This window comes from Haliaeetus albicilla, chromosome Z (genome assembly GCF_947461875.1).
Source record: "Haliaeetus albicilla chromosome Z, bHalAlb1.1, whole genome shotgun sequence".
Classification (NCBI taxonomy): Eukaryota; Metazoa; Chordata; class Aves; order Accipitriformes; family Accipitridae; genus Haliaeetus; species Haliaeetus albicilla.
In genome coordinates, this window is record NC_091516.1 from 40,550,172 (window position 1) to 40,565,698 (window position 15,527).

The 15,527-nt window shown below is 40.9% G+C and overlaps 1 protein-coding gene across 7 annotated transcripts in view; it reads right to left on the bottom strand.

Moving 5' to 3' along the window:
- Positions 1–10,371: 10,371 nt before the first annotated feature.
- Positions 10,372–15,527, bottom strand: part of ZNF462 (zinc finger protein 462) — a 96,427-nt gene continuing 91,271 nt past the window's right edge. For all 7 annotated transcript variants that reach the window (XM_069776729.1, XM_069776730.1, XM_069776731.1 and 4 more), the window contains 2 exons: positions 14,327–14,441; positions 10,372–13,076 (listed from right to left, as the gene is read on the bottom strand). In XM_069776729.1, coding sequence (XP_069632830.1) covers positions 12,875–13,076; positions 14,327–14,441 — 317 coding nt within the window. In that variant the 3' untranslated portion in view covers positions 10,372–12,874. The remainder of the gene's footprint in view (positions 13,077–14,326; positions 14,442–15,527) is intronic.

A 15,527-nucleotide genomic window follows, 5' to 3' on the forward strand; every position in this document is an offset into this window, starting at 1 on the left:
GGGAGGGAGGTGCACCTTAGACTTGACCTGCAGTCAAGATGGATGTTTACTAGGGATCCCAGAGGGAAGGAAAATAATAGCTGGTATATGCCATTGGGAACTTCATCCAATCATGCAGTCTGTTGACAGAAGGAAACCACAACGTAGAATTACCCTTTGTTTAGTCTAAATCAGCTGCCAGTATGCACATACACCACATGAAAGGCGAAACCTGAACATGTTCCCAGAACGTCTTCCTGAAAAAGCCATCTGCTGCCCAAGCTAATGTTACCACCCTCCCCATCACAATGAGTTTTGAAAGGGTAAATTCCATTTTCCAGGCAAGATAACACCCTCACCTCAGCAACATAGCTTAAGGCTGCCAAGTGCAGTCAAGAGACTGGTTTCTTCACAAGGCTATCAGCTATTGTGTGCAAACTCACAGAAAAGGCACAGGTGTAGAGGGGTTTCCATGCAGCCAGCACAGCCCATCACTCTTGTGGGTTTGTGAAGGGCTGTGGACTTGCACCACAGCTTCAGAGAAAAGAAGGGATTGCTAATGGCCAGCACAGACAAAGGCAGAGCTGCCAGCAAGCTGGACAGGTTATTGGAGGGAGACCTGTGCTGTTGTGCTTCTCCGCCTGCAGAAGGAGGTGGTAGAGGAAGGACACCCAACCAGCCCCCTGACTTCTGTGGGGCAGATGTGAAAGTGTTTGTTCAAGAAGAAGGCCCAACAAGAGGAGGCCATCTATTGGCCCCAGACAGGAAGATGCATCGTTGCTTCTCACCAGAGTGGGTAGAAAAGCCTCCCTTTCCTCAGAAGCGTCATTTAGCAGACCCCACAGAGGTGGGCAGATCTGTTCCCCCTCAGAAAAAGGATGTCCACTCACTAACTTGGCCTAAATTCTTTGACTATATTTGATTGCATTTTTTCTCATCTTGATAGTAAATCTGAATTTATGGTACCCCAACAGCTTAAAAGATATGTCATGCAGAAATTAAAAAAATTTGTGCCTTTCACACAAAAAGGTTTAACTTAAAGCAAATATTTAACTTAAAGCATTTTCCCTCTTGATACAACTATATCTGTGCACTTACCAAGAGGACAGATTTAAATGTGAGCAGTTATGGGTCCAAGAGATGGATAGCTCCTTGCAGTGGGTTGACCTTGGCTGGCCAACAGGTGCCCACCAAGATGCTCCATCACTCCTCCTCCTCAACAGAACAGAGGAACAAAATATGACAAAAAGCTCATGGGTCGAGATAAGGACAGGGAGATCACTTAAAACCTACCATCATGGGCAAAACAGACTCAGCTTGGGGAAATTAATTTAATTTATTGCCAATTAAACACAGTAGGGCAATAAGAAATAAGAACAAAACTAAAAACACCTTCCCCCCACCCCTCCCTTCTTCCCAGGCTCAGCTTCACTCCTGATTTTCTCTACCTCCTCCCCTCTCAAGCAGTGCAGGGGGGTGGGGAATGGGGGTTGCGGTCAGTTCATCACGTGTTGTCTCTGCTGCTCCTTCCTCCTCATGCTCTTCCCCTGCTCCAGCGTGGGGTCCCACCAATGGGACACAGTCATCCATGAACTTCTCCAACGTGGGTCCTTTCTACGAGCTGCAGTCCTTCAGGAACAAACTGCTCCAGCGTGGGTCCCCCCTGGGACCTGCCAGAAAACCTCCTGTTCATGGGCCTCAGTTCCTGCCAGGAGCCTGCTCCAGCATGGCCTCTCCATGGGCTGCAGCTTCCTGCAGGGCACATCCACCTGCTCCGGCATGGGGTCCACCATGGACTGCAAGGGGACAGCCTGCCTCACCATGGTCTTCCCCATGGGCCGCAGGAAAATCTCTGCTCCAGCGCCTGGAGCACCTCCTCCCCCTCCTTCTTCCCTGACCTTGCTGTCTGCAGGGCTGTTTCTCTGGCATTTTCTCATTCTTCTCTCACAGATGCTGCTGCGCAGCATTTCCTAGCCTTTCTGAAATATGTTATCACAGAGGCACTACCAACATTGCTGACTGGCTAAGCTTTGGCCAGTGGTGGGTCCATCTTGGAGCCAGCTGGAGCTGGCTCTGTCCGACATGGGGACAGTTTCTGGTGTCTTCTCACAGAAGCCACCCCTGTAGCCTGCCCCCCCTGCCACTACCAAAACCTTGACACAGAAACCAAATACACTCCTAATCTCTGGAAACGGAAACATGTCTTCAATAACTATCAGCAAGAGTACAAGCAATCCTGATCTCATCTAACCTGTAAAGTAACTAATTTCTGTCCTTACCAAGTGTTTGGACAATATGAAGCTGCTGAAAGTAAACAAATATTTTGTGGAAGGAACATATTTCTCCTCTGTCCTGGACCTGAACATGTCTTGAAAGTCACTGGAGAGAAGTGGATCTTCTTACTCCATGACATAGCATGTCAGGTCTTCTTTCTTCAAGGGGTTTTATTCTTGGCCCGGCATTTGTTGCCTAGTTCTGTGGTGGGTTTAGTGTCCTTCTATGCACAGGAGAGGATGTTCAGTGTATTTTTCAGGTCTGAACTAGTTTTATGGTTAGCTTAGTTTGGCTAACCATAGCCAGGAGCTAGGATCCAGCTCCATGATGCAGACAGACCCTTCTGGTTTTACATTCTTATTCTGGTAAAAGAGAAGTGAAGGTCTTCAGGCTAAGGCCATGGACAAGGACCCAACTTACCAGAATTTATTTTCTGGTTTTGATAGACTTCCCCAGGACAACATTATTTCCTTCACTTCCTGTACCAGTTCTCCATCTAGCAAATGGAGATATTAAAACCTGCTCCTACAGTAAGCCGTGACTTGTTTTTCCATTAGATGGTAAGATTTTTGGTGAAGGGTTTGTGCTCTGTTCATACTACAGCAAGCACTACAAAAATATTTGTGTGATGTGCCTTCTTTATGCTATTGTCATGTACAATAAGATTAGTGTCTTGTTCCATTTTTTATCCCATCCTCTGCCTATAAATTATGCTCTTTGAGAAAGCATTAATGACAAAGGATACTAGAATAAAATTCTAACTGGCTTTTGCTCAAATTATGACTACCATCAGTGAAAAGAAATATGAGAATTAAAATAATTTAAATATTTAATTAACAACAGAAGCCTTGCTAGTGCTATGGATCCTCCATGAAGGGGACCTTGAAATGGTGATAGGAGACATTTATAAATAGTTTTAAGCCCTTCTCTCTCACTGGAATATAAACAGGAATTAAAGTTCAGGAATTTTGAATGCAAGTTTGTACAACTCTTCCTGCTTTGAGCAGACTCAAAGTCTAAACATTATAGTTTTAGTGAATGTTATTCATGACACAGGGAAGTTAGTTAAGAGAGGAGTATCACTACCTTTAAAAGAAAGAAGTCCCAGCCTGAAATTGGACGCAATCTGGACTAACTGAAGCCGTGCTGGTAACCTGCTGTTGAAGAAGCAAATGAGATTCTTCACTGCTCACAAACAGCTAAAGATGTCTGGAAAACTTTGTGCAGAACAAAACAGTCCAGCAATGAAACAGCTGCACAGAGAAGTTATTTAGGAACCATCAATTTAGATGTTCAGATTGGAGATAGATCTGAGCCATGAAGTTTTGATCAGGATTCAGACATGCTGTAAGTTTTCAGTCTGACCTGCCATGGGGACTGGGCAGTATTGAGCTCCTGACTTCTCCAAAGCTTATGCACAATTTGGATCTGAGAGGATAGCTTGCTCCCAGCTCCAGCTCTAAGAGGAGGTCAGACACCTCAGTGCTGAAAAGAAGTACTTGCATTGTACCTCACTTCATCCTCTGTGCTGAGGTCTGTGAGGAAAAGCACTATGTCAGCATGGGTCGTAGTTACAGATAACCCCATGGACAGAAAAAAAATTAGGAAGTACCGTGACTCTTTGGGTTTGCATATTCCTTTTCCATCATTAGCTTTCAGATGACATTAGGCATCTGGAAAATATAAGCATAATGGCCAGGTTTGAGATACTTAAGTTATCTTAATAAAAAGGCAACCCACCTACATGTGCATAAGAACAAACCATGAACTGGAGTTCTTGTTATTCACAGAAAGTATGACTAAAACACAGAATCAGTCATTAAACTCTCATAACTCAGTCAGAAACTCACTTGAGTGCTAGAGAACAGCTCATCTGTATTACACCCTTGCCATTTCATTTACAGCCTTTGCTAGTTTTTGTATCAAGATGGAGCTCTCTGAAATCGAATCTGAACACTCTAATTGAGAAATCTTGGAGGCTTATCTTATTCAAGGTTCCCATTTTGTATGAAAAATCAAAATTATCACCTCTTCCCTGAGCCGTTTAACCACCTGTGTGCATGGCACTTTTCCATTGCTAATTCATGGTGGTACCTGATCATACTTCTACTTGAATGCAGAGTGTATAATCACAGAGTTTGCTCTCAAGGATAACATTGAGGAGGAGGTCTACTTTTTTTTCCCAGGCAAAGACCAAAAGATCTGCAGCAGATGACTGAAGTCCTCTGCTCCAGGTGAATATGGGCTCCCCATGAAAATCAACTCTTCCATGTCTGCAGTCAGAAAGAAGTGCCAGGAGATCCTATATCACAGATATAGGATCACCAGCACACCTATAATACAAACTCCAATATTAAGTTCTGAACTCACACCTCCTGCAATGGTAAGCATGATTTCTAGATGTTTTCAAAACCACTCATATGCCAAAGGATGCCAACAGGCCCCCTGAGACTTCTAAAAATCCCATGCTACTGTTATGAATGTTGAAAGGCAAGGACGCTGCCAAGGAAGTAATGCATTTTCTTACTTTTGCCACCATGTGTGTAATCATCATATTGGTTTGGAGACCCTTATCCCTTATTCCTCTTTTCCATCTCACTCTAAGGATCTCCCAGACTTCACAGTGTCCCTGGGAACACTCCATTTGATAAAAAGTAATGGGAAAAGAGCATCTCCTTGTCAGCTTTCCAATTAAATTACATGGAAAGAAATCTAAGTTACAGCATGAATTCCTGCAGAATGAGGTCCTAATTGCTAAACATTTACGTTAAATTGAATAAACAACAACATATATTTAATCTGATGATAAGAATATAATTATATTTTTGTTCCTGCTGTTAATTGAGTTAATTACATGGAATATGCTATCTACATCTGATCGCCTGTCCTTCCTGCTTTTGGTGAATAGGACAGAAGACCAACCAGTTCCTCAGAGAAGGATCAGACAGGTTTAAATTCATTCACCCCCAAAAAGCTTTTTTCTGCAACTGAGCCAAAAAAGCACACATCCTGTTTGCACCTCCCCTCCAGAGCAGATCCTAAGGACTGATGAAGGCAAGCACAAAGATACTCTTTTGACTGCCAGATGGCTTATGTCTGGTCCCAACCAAAGGCTAGCAGACAACTCTGTTTTCTTGCCTTGCTGTATGCTCCTCCCTACCAGGCAGGGATGGTGTCTGTATAGTCTCAGTCTTGCATGTACATGAGGCTGGGCTTCCTTTAGCACGGACAACCATGATAATGTTCTCAGTCTCCTAATACAATAGCCCAACTTCTACCAGATCCAGTATAGCCAGAGTTTGTTGTCTGGTTACTAGGAGTAATCCTGCAAAGGAAGGTGGAAGAGGTGATTACAGGAGCAGCTGAAGAACAGGGGAAGCAAATCTCATTTTCTAACCTGTTTTCCAGGAGGAGACTCCTATAGTAACAGGAAGAAATACCCTGCAGCTGCAGCAAGATGGCTCAAAGACCTTACTTCTTTCTGCAGGCAACATGTTTTTAGTGCTGTTTAATTACCTTTGAGAAACCAAATCCTTTCTACTTCTGAATGACTATTTTTACTTAAATCTTGTGGTTTCAACAATCACATACCTGAGGTCCTGAACAGTCTAAGCAGAGGAAAACATTTTCTCTGGAAATAACACATCAAAGACTCATTGCTTTATGGAGCTTGCCTTCTAATTATCTACTGGTTCATACAGACCAAAACTACCACTCCTTTTACTGCAGCATGTCTGCTAGAAGTCTTTCATGACTTCAATCTAAATGATTCCACAAAGACTTGAAGCATCATTTGGCCCAGGAGCTTAATATGATTTCCTTCAGTTGCAGAGAGAAGTTGAAATTTCAGTCCAACATTTTCAACACAAGCTAAATTAATTTGAGGCATAGCTGGTAAACATATTTCTCTCTTTAAACACTACTGAGAGCACAACAGAACAGCTGCAAAGAGACACATTTCACTTAGATTTGGAAGTCATGCATGTACAGTTGGCTAGTCTGAGCTAAGCTCTTCATTAATAGAAGTGTAAACTCAATAGAGAATTCAAGAATCAAGCTGAGGCATATTTGCTTTTACACCAACTATTCAAAGAGGCAAATTATTTGAGAAGAGAAGCATGTCTCTTCTCATTCCAGCAGCTAACTTCATTTTTTCCTAAGCATCCTAGCTGAAATGAATCAATTGGATTTCTTGACAGATTATTTTATGTACATGAAAAATGCATTTTATGAACAACGTAAGAATAACAGATGACACAACTAACTTAGGAAGCATTTCTTTTTAGGAGAATAAAATAACAATTTTTTTTTAACACAAAAGTATTTTACCTGTCAGTTCTCATCAGAGAAACCAAGAGTTCAGTAAAATTTAAAATGGAATTGGTAGCAAAAGTAGTGTAACTTTTATTACTATAACATAAAATGAATATGAAATAGGTAGGGCTCCTTCTGCTTCTGTGCATAAAGCTATCATCAAAACAGATTGAGACTTTCACTAGGGACAGATTATTCCCTTCCTGCTCACCATGGGATTTCCTGCTTTTTCTTCAGGAGTCAAGACACTGAACTAGACAGGGAACAGACCTGATCTGATCAATTCCCACATTCTGCTAGAAAAAAACCAGATCGCAAATGCAGTAAAAGAAAAGCCAATAGTGCTACCTGACACTTAGCTGCACTCTCCATCTGTTGCTACACAATGGAGTGCATTGCATGAGAAGTTACTTTATTTTGCTTATTTTTCATGCTGTTTTCCTCATTTTTTTTCTAAGTTGACAGAACTTTGTATTGGATTCCTCCAGCTGTAACAAGCAAGAATACTGGCTCAATCACAAAAGCAAAGCAAAAACAAAACCCCACCACACTGACACTATTTTGTTGGGTATATTTGACTTGATTTGTAGCATATTGTGGGAGTGCTGGAGAAAACAAATTGTAGAATTCAAGTCAGAACTAATTAAATAGTTTGGGCCAAGATGAAATGCAGGAATACAGATCGGTATCTTCTCCTACATGATAGCCATTTTCTACATCTAAGAGCTGGTCGGTGCTGTCCCCTGCTAATGATGCATATAAACCCATAGAGAAAGCCTGATAAAATTTGCTTTGATCTTGCTAAGACATCATTGCCTTAGGTACATTATATGTCACTAGGCATGCATTTAGATGGAAAGCATGCCTTTTGGTCAAAAATGATTGGACATAGAACAGACAGAAATGCTGGTCAGAGAAGAGTCTATGAGTCAGTGAGCACTTCCTTGAAGTAGTTCACACTTCACCAAAACCATGGACTTGCAAAAAGTCAGAGACAAGCTGGAGATATCGAAGGTTAAGACAACCCTGAAGAAATAGGAAAATAGGAATTTGAAATAGGAAATGGGCCTGGGAGGTAATTCTGGAGGTCTGTGGTCCAACCTGTTGTCACAAGCAGGTTTATTGCTAACACTAGAGCAGGTCAGTCATGGCTTTGTCTGTATGAGTCCAAAAAACCACCAACAGTGAAGACATCACATGCTCATGGGTTGACCTGCCCCAGTACTGCACTGCTCTCCCAACAGAAAAGCTATCCTATTGTCTTACCCGACTGTCTTCTCCCTTTAGAGCCACACACATATATGTCCTGCATGTCCAATGAATCATGCTTCCTTCTCTCCCTCTACCCCTGCAAAATATGTGCTGTACATCCACACACAGGTAAGCAACTGCAAATGCAGCAGGAAAGATAATGCCTTCAGCTAGGCTTTCCAAACCTCAGCTGATCCAAATAGACATTAACTTCCTTTACCAAGACTTTGGCAGGATGCTTGCTCTTTGACTTATGCCACCCAGCCCCACCTTTGGTTCACAGGGTGTTTGCACCCATCCATTTATCTGAGGACAGTTTGGTATGTGACAGATGAGAAGGCAATAAAAGGTTTACAAGCTGCATCCTGGAAGGACTGTAGCCTTCAAGGCTAAACTTTGTACTCCAGACTGCTCAAACTGAAATCCCTGTTTCCAGCAGTGGTTGGTGTGGGGGGCATGGAAGTAACCATGCTGTGAAGAAAGAAAGAAAGGTTTCTCTAACATCTTACACCTATCTTGGACCAAAACATTCCCTTTTCCAAAATGTTCTTACCCAGAATAATTTCCTATTCAGTAATCTTGTTGCTTTGGAGCCAGACATCTGGCTTTCATGATGGAAAAGTCTGCTTTATCACAAAAATATTGAAGAAAGACTTCAAGGTGAGGAAGAGTGGAGAAACTTGGGGCAGTTTTCATTGAAATGTACTGAAAAATTGCAACTGTGTTTAGATATTTTCTTGAAGCCAGGAGATTGACTTTTGGTGCTTAAGTTCACATGAAGTCTTCTGTGCAGCATCAGTTTCTAAAATAACTGAGCCACAAGTATCAACATTTCACATAGCCTCTATCACTTCGTAAAGAGTGGACTTTCCACTGGAAACCCTAGAGTTCTGCACTATAATCCTTACTTACCATGACCCTGCCAATCCTCAGTGTTGGTCTCTGAGTCACAGGGTAACCCCAACTGCTCAACTCCTCTCCAGGGAGGTTGTATGTTTGGAAGGGAGGGAGATAGCGGTCTCCATTCCCATAGCAACTCCTGCAAAGCCTTTGCACTGGTGTGAATATGAAAGCAAGATCTTTGCATGGAGAGCATTCAGGCACTGTACCTCTAGACTAAAAGAAAATGCCAGCAGTCAGCTAGCAATAACGTGGCAAACATTTACCCAGACTTCTTAAGAAAAGGAAGGACAATGAGCCTGGGATTACAGTGTGTGCAGAACATCAGTTGTCCCACAGCACAAATGCTTCCTGTGAAGCCCAGGACTCCCAGTTAAAAGAAAGGGAATTGTCCGGCAAAGCAGAGAAGTAATGTGAGTAAAGGATCATGTTGGTAACTGTTTCCTTTGCCTTTTCCCTCCCACCCCTTTGTTATATTTCAATTCAGCACAGGAATCTCAAGGCAGATGATCCAGTCACATTCAGCCAGAAACCTAAAACTGGGACGATCGAGGGCATTGGTTCGAAATCACACAATCCTGCCACTGAGGTGAATGGGATAATGCACTGTAATACTCTAGAAATATCCCAAATTCTTGCATTACATCAGTTATGTAATTCTTGTTAGTGATGTACCACTGAGCAACCATTTCCCTTTTTAAATTGGTTGAAGTGCAGGTTACCTCTGGGCTAGAACATACAACATGCAGATTATTTGTAGGTCTCCCTCATGAACAAATGTTTCCAGAGACTGCTGAAAAAAGGCAATGTCTAACAGACTAAAATGCACCCTCCCTCCCTCCCCCCCTTTTTTTTCCTGTGTAAACATAGGATCAGGAAATTAGTATTTTAACAGAGAAATATTTTGACTCCTAGGGACAAAGGTGGAAGAATGTAAAGCTATCAGGTGATTCAAGCTTCCATACTGTTTAACATCATACACATTCAGTTGAGATCCAGTTCTAGTACAATCAAAAAGCCACTTACACTGGAAACAGGATCTGATCAAAACAGACCCAGAAAAAAAACCCTGACATCTTCTGAATGTGCATTTAAATATCTATATTTAAGCAAAGAAAGATTCCAAGACAACCCCGCAAGTATAATTTTAAGTTTTCAATGGACAAAGAGGAAAAAATAATGCCTCCATCTTACTGGGTGTATATTCGACTCTAATTTAAGTACAGCCTCAATGCTGGATCCAGTAGGTCATTGGATATTGGAGCATACAGTATCCCAACTCATGAAGAGACTGAGTTGCTAATCCAAATACCAGCCTGTCTACATCTATTTTGATCTTTCAAGACAGCTTGCAAAATTCCTTCATTTCTATGTTTGGGTTCAGGAGTCAGCAGACCTTGGCAGTGTGCCCTTGACCTCTAACGGATGTTGGGCTGGTGGATATTCAAGGTATTCTTTGGAGAGGTGGTGGACCCTAGACCTGTGTAAACTTGGGGAAGTCACCCCCCCCCCACCTGTAAATCCAAAGTTCTCAGTGAAATAGGGGAGGAAAAGGTGCTTTGCTCCCTCCCAGAGCTGCCAGTTGCACAACCAGTAACTTTTACAGACCCATCATCAGAATAGCCAATACAAAACTACACACACACAAACACACACTCTTAAAAAGTTTTTATTAATTTTCATTGTTTTTTTTTTTAAAAAAAACAAACCCGTCAGTGCAACAGTTCAGTATCCCCTTCCTATCCCCCATCAGTAAGCAGTAATTTTAAAATCAGGAAATACCGAGTGCTGAAGCCAATGGGTTAGCATTTTGCTATTATTTCCTTCTGTCAAACTCTGAAAAAGTCCTCTGTATAAATTAAACAATGAAAAAAATGTTATTTTCAATTCTATGTCATTACAGTCAACAGAATCATAATAATGCATCTATGTGTGTCCACAATATATCAGGTATACATTTTTGGGAAAAGAAAAAAAGGAAAAAAAATATGATATTCTAGGCTTGTTAAAAGGATAATGGTCCCATATTTTTTATTAACAGGTTAGCAAAACAAAATCCAATGGATTACAATATTTACATGTTATTTGAAAAATAAAGTAGTGATAAAAGCATGTCACAATCATTATTTCTTTTTTTTTTTCTTTTTCATTTTTGGTAACCATTACAAACACCCAATCCAGGTATGGAACTGTTTAAATACATTTGAAATGAGGCCAATTAAAAACAAATACAGACACAAAATGTGTATTTATACTTGTCCCTCCAATGTGTTTTTCCATGACGTTCCCTCCCTACTTCAAAAACAAAATAAAAAAAAGCCAACAAAAAAATCAAAAGAATCCCCCTAACACACAACTGATGAATCCCCAAAAGCAAAACACCATGCTTCTCAAGTAGCACTTATTCCACAAATGCAACATTTTTGCCATCAATTTTATGTGAAGCTCTCTAGGACACCGTTTCCTCAGCAGCTTCCTATTTTCCCCCCTCCCCCTCCCCCAGATCCCCCCCAAAACAAAAAAAACAAACGAAGACACATGCATTTCTAAAACTAGGTTTCAGTCAAGTACTTTCTACTTTTTGGAAAGAAACTCTTTTTTTTTTTTTTTTTGTTCACAATCAGAACATACCACAGGCACCAGATCCTGTATTCATTGCTCAGGCAAAAGTCCTGTTGAGTTTGGTAGGCTTTCCACCCAAGAAGTAGTGCAGGATCAGCCACTTAGGTATGCAGGTTCCTATTCATTCTACACTGCTCCCCTCATGCTCAAAGCTAAGGAGGAGGGGAAAAACTTAGCAACTCCATCTGGAATCGAGTAAAAGTAGTTCTCCAGGCTCAATGTCGTATGTAACTATTTCACCTCCGCTTGCAAAAGATGTGTTAACAGACACCCCTCCCTCCCACCACACCAAAACAAAAAGAAAACACGCACACCACAGACGGAAGAAAAAAGGCAGCCAATCTTAACGAAAAGTTACTGGTGTGAGACTGATAGATGTTAGTATGACAAGCAACAGAATGGTTATGAGGACCTATGTGTTTGGCCCGCGAGCTGCATAGCTGTGCCGTAAGTTTGGTTCTTTAGTTTTTAAAAAAAAAGTTAAAACTTCTTTGTTATTTCCATATGTTTAAAATTAACAACAACAACAACAACAAAAAGTTCTATTCACAAGATCTAGTCTCCTTTCCCTGTCCCCCCCTTGAAAAGAAATAACTCATTTTACATGAGAAACTTAATTGTGCTGTATTTGTAACACCTCAGGCTGATAGAAAATAAACATGTGGCAAACAAAACCGCACAATCAGTCACATGAAATCTATCAAATCCTAAAATTATAACTGAATACTAACAAACAGCTTACCTGGAATAAAGGATGACAATTCACAAACAGTTATCTAGGAAGTAAAGTCTCTCTCTCTTTTTTTGTTTTTTTTTTTACTAAAATAATTAAAAAAATCACAGTATTTTAAGAAATAAAACCCACACTGGGATTTTAAGCACAATTTGTTTTCCTTTCTTTAAAACTTTTTTTCTTCCTCCATTCACCACCTTGCCCAGCAGTCTCTCTACATTTAACCACAACAATGACAGGTAGTACTGACAAATGCAGAGATCTCCCTTGGTTAATTCTGAGGTACTAGGAAACAGGTGACTGTTTTAAGCAAAGCAGTTTCTGTTTTGTTTTTGTTTTCTTTTTTTTTTTCCTCTTTTTTTTTCTTTTCTAAAGCAGTTGCGTTCAGTCTGGAAAAGCGTTATGTATTAAAACTAGAAAAACGCACACAAATTTGTGCGTTGAAAAGTTGTCCCCCCCACTTCTTCCATGCTCACGACGCTTCCATTCACAAACAATCCAAGTCTCCACTGCAAAGCACGATGTGTAATGTAGGAATACGGGGAGTTGCTTCATTAGTCCAAGATGAATGTAACTTCCCATTGTCAAGATCCAGAAGAAAAGATGCAGTGATGTAATGGAGCCACTTATTCCATCACTTAAATAACTTTAATATACACACACTCACACAGGTACCAGTGCTTTGAAAATAGATCATTCAGTCCTAAAAGCAGCTTTATTTCTTCCTTCTGCCCACCCCACCCACCCACCCCACCCCGTTCATCACTGTTCAAGTACGTTGATTAGAATCACACCAAATGCTTATTCGTTTTTGGCCTCCGAGTTGTCTTGGAGAGGTTTGTCAGCAGCTACCACGCTGACTGCTGTTTCACTGTTGTGGGAATAGTCCACCACCATTTTCTCAATGACTTCTTTTTCTTCTGGCAGTGTGCTAACAGTTTCTTCTACATCCTCCTTTGGCTGGCTGTCCTCACTGGTCCTGTGCTTGCTTTCGTTCAGTGCCCTGGAAAGCCAAGCAACAGAAAACAGAAACATTTACAGTCGATATGGAGAACAGCAAAGCCAATCTGTGCATATCACACAAGGGAGAAAACCAGATCACTTTCTAAAAAGGTAGACGCAAGCAACCACACCACTGCCACCTCATGCTCAAAAGGAGAGGCAGTGGAAAGAAGCTACCTACCAGTGGGACCCACGACATTCTAGCTTTGAAACCAAATCTTTATTTGCTCTACAATGGGACAGAGAGAAGCTTCATGAGAGGGAAGAACTACAATTGTAACTTTTAAAATTTTATTCTCCTTTTCCCAGTCCCTTGTAAACAAGACTTACAAGGCACCAAACAAAGGCACAGGAAAAGAATACTTTTCCCAAAGAGTTAATGATCCAATAAAAATTTTTATAGGTTGCAACATTTCAAGTACTCGTATTTAGGCAGACAAGATTAAGGGTAAGAGAAGAAATATTTCCCATCTCATCACAGTTAACCTACAATATTGTATTTAAATGTCTTCCACATGTCAGCAACCTTGAATGAGATCTACTCTTCGAAGAAACTCTGGTCAGCAAAGAGATCTCTGCTACAGACGAGATCTTCATCAGAAGAAGGAAAATGATTCTTCCAGAGATGCCTATCTTATCTGTGATGCGTATCATGGCACAGCGTGCAAACTGCTATAAAAAGGCAAAGATCTTCACTATGAAGATGAACTAGTGAACTTCACTGTGCACATTTTAGAAGGAGTTCATTCAGATTGATTTTACTTCCCTTGAAGGTCTTGACATTTCTCTGCACATAAATCTTCGCACTGCTATGCAAGTTTAGCTGCAAGCATGCAAAAGAGATATAACAACAAAGGGGAAAAAAAACCCAGTTCCTTTGTAGAACATTCCATCTAATTTTCTGCCATTTTTATGCTGCTCTGCTGGCAGGCAAAATCAACAGTATGTTTAGGTAAAATTAATCCTGGCCAAGTGGTATTCATCTTGGCACAACGTTAAATTCTAGAATCACAGTTAAACCCTACAGTCTACAGCCACCCTGGGCAGCAGAGTTAAAAAGGATGAACAGGACTTCCCATGCAGAGACATCTGATGACTGTATCCACACTTGTGACAGACAGAATTGTTCTTCATAGAACTGTGTTTGCCTTCATCACAGAGCTTTTTAGGAGGCAAGGAATGGGGTGCAAGGAACGCACAGAGATCTGCTGTTACTCTGGCTGTTTGGCAAAGGAATGTAAACCAACTTACATGCCATGTCTCAGTACATGTCGCTCCCACTCAGAGCCTTCTGTAAATGATCGGCCACAGAACTCACATGGGAAGCGCTTCTCTGGAGCACCACTATCAGGAAACATCATGGGATCTGGAAAAAGACAGCATAGCCCGTGAATTCAGAAGTGCCAGGGCAAGAAGGGACCACTGTGATCCTGCTCTGATCCCCTCTGCTGCACCTTCTCATCCCTGAGAAGCAAAAGGACTTACCTATCAATTACTTGTGTTTGTGAAAATGCAACTCCCCCAAAGCAAACTGACACTGCAAGCGACAAATCCCATCCTAAGTCTTAAAGCATCACTGCAAATAAGGGTAATGAGTTACTACTCCCTGTTCCTGTATTTCAACAAATTAAGAGACTGTGGAGTTTTAATTCAAAACCAAAACTGAGAAGTTTAGGGCTGAAATGGCTTGAAAGCAAAATAAAAAATCACTAAAGCCCATCTATAATTCTTCAATTCATAGTACAAATTTTCGGAAACAAAGACCCAGTATATTTAATGTGATCCTCATAATAATTAGATATCCCTTCATCATGAAGGCTTGTGGGTTAAGTCCTGCATCTTAACTGCATAGGTGTTTCATCCCAACCTAATCTTTTATACATTGAGACCTCATTTGCAGAAGTGTCAAGCACCTAGTAATACAAGAGAAGTCAGTGGCAGCTCAGGGATCGGTATTTCTGAAAGCCAAGCTCCATGTGAACACAGACAGCTTTAACAAAAGATGAAACATTTTCTCACAAATTAAGAAAATCACCACATAAGCCATTAAAAATAATTGCATGGACTATCTCACTTGATTCTTTTGCTGGAAATGAGACAGCACCATCTGCTCAAAGCATTAATTCCTTAGCAGGGATTATCTTAAGCAAGAAATCAACAGAATGTCTTTCTGACTCCTCCCAAACTACATAAAAGAAAAGGGATTTTGCTTCATTTTGGTTCTGATCTCTGCTCACTTGATTTCTTCACTCTCAGATTTACTCTGTTCAAGATCAGCCTATGAACTTAAAATTGCCCACACATTCCCTATCATCCATATGTAAGTCCTGTAAATGTATTTTTGTGACACACTTCTCACTAGCCTTTACTAAAGTTCTATATGGAATGGTTCTTAACATAAGTTTTTGCCTCTTCTCCCTGAAAGAAAAAAAAAACCACTTTGTATTTCTTA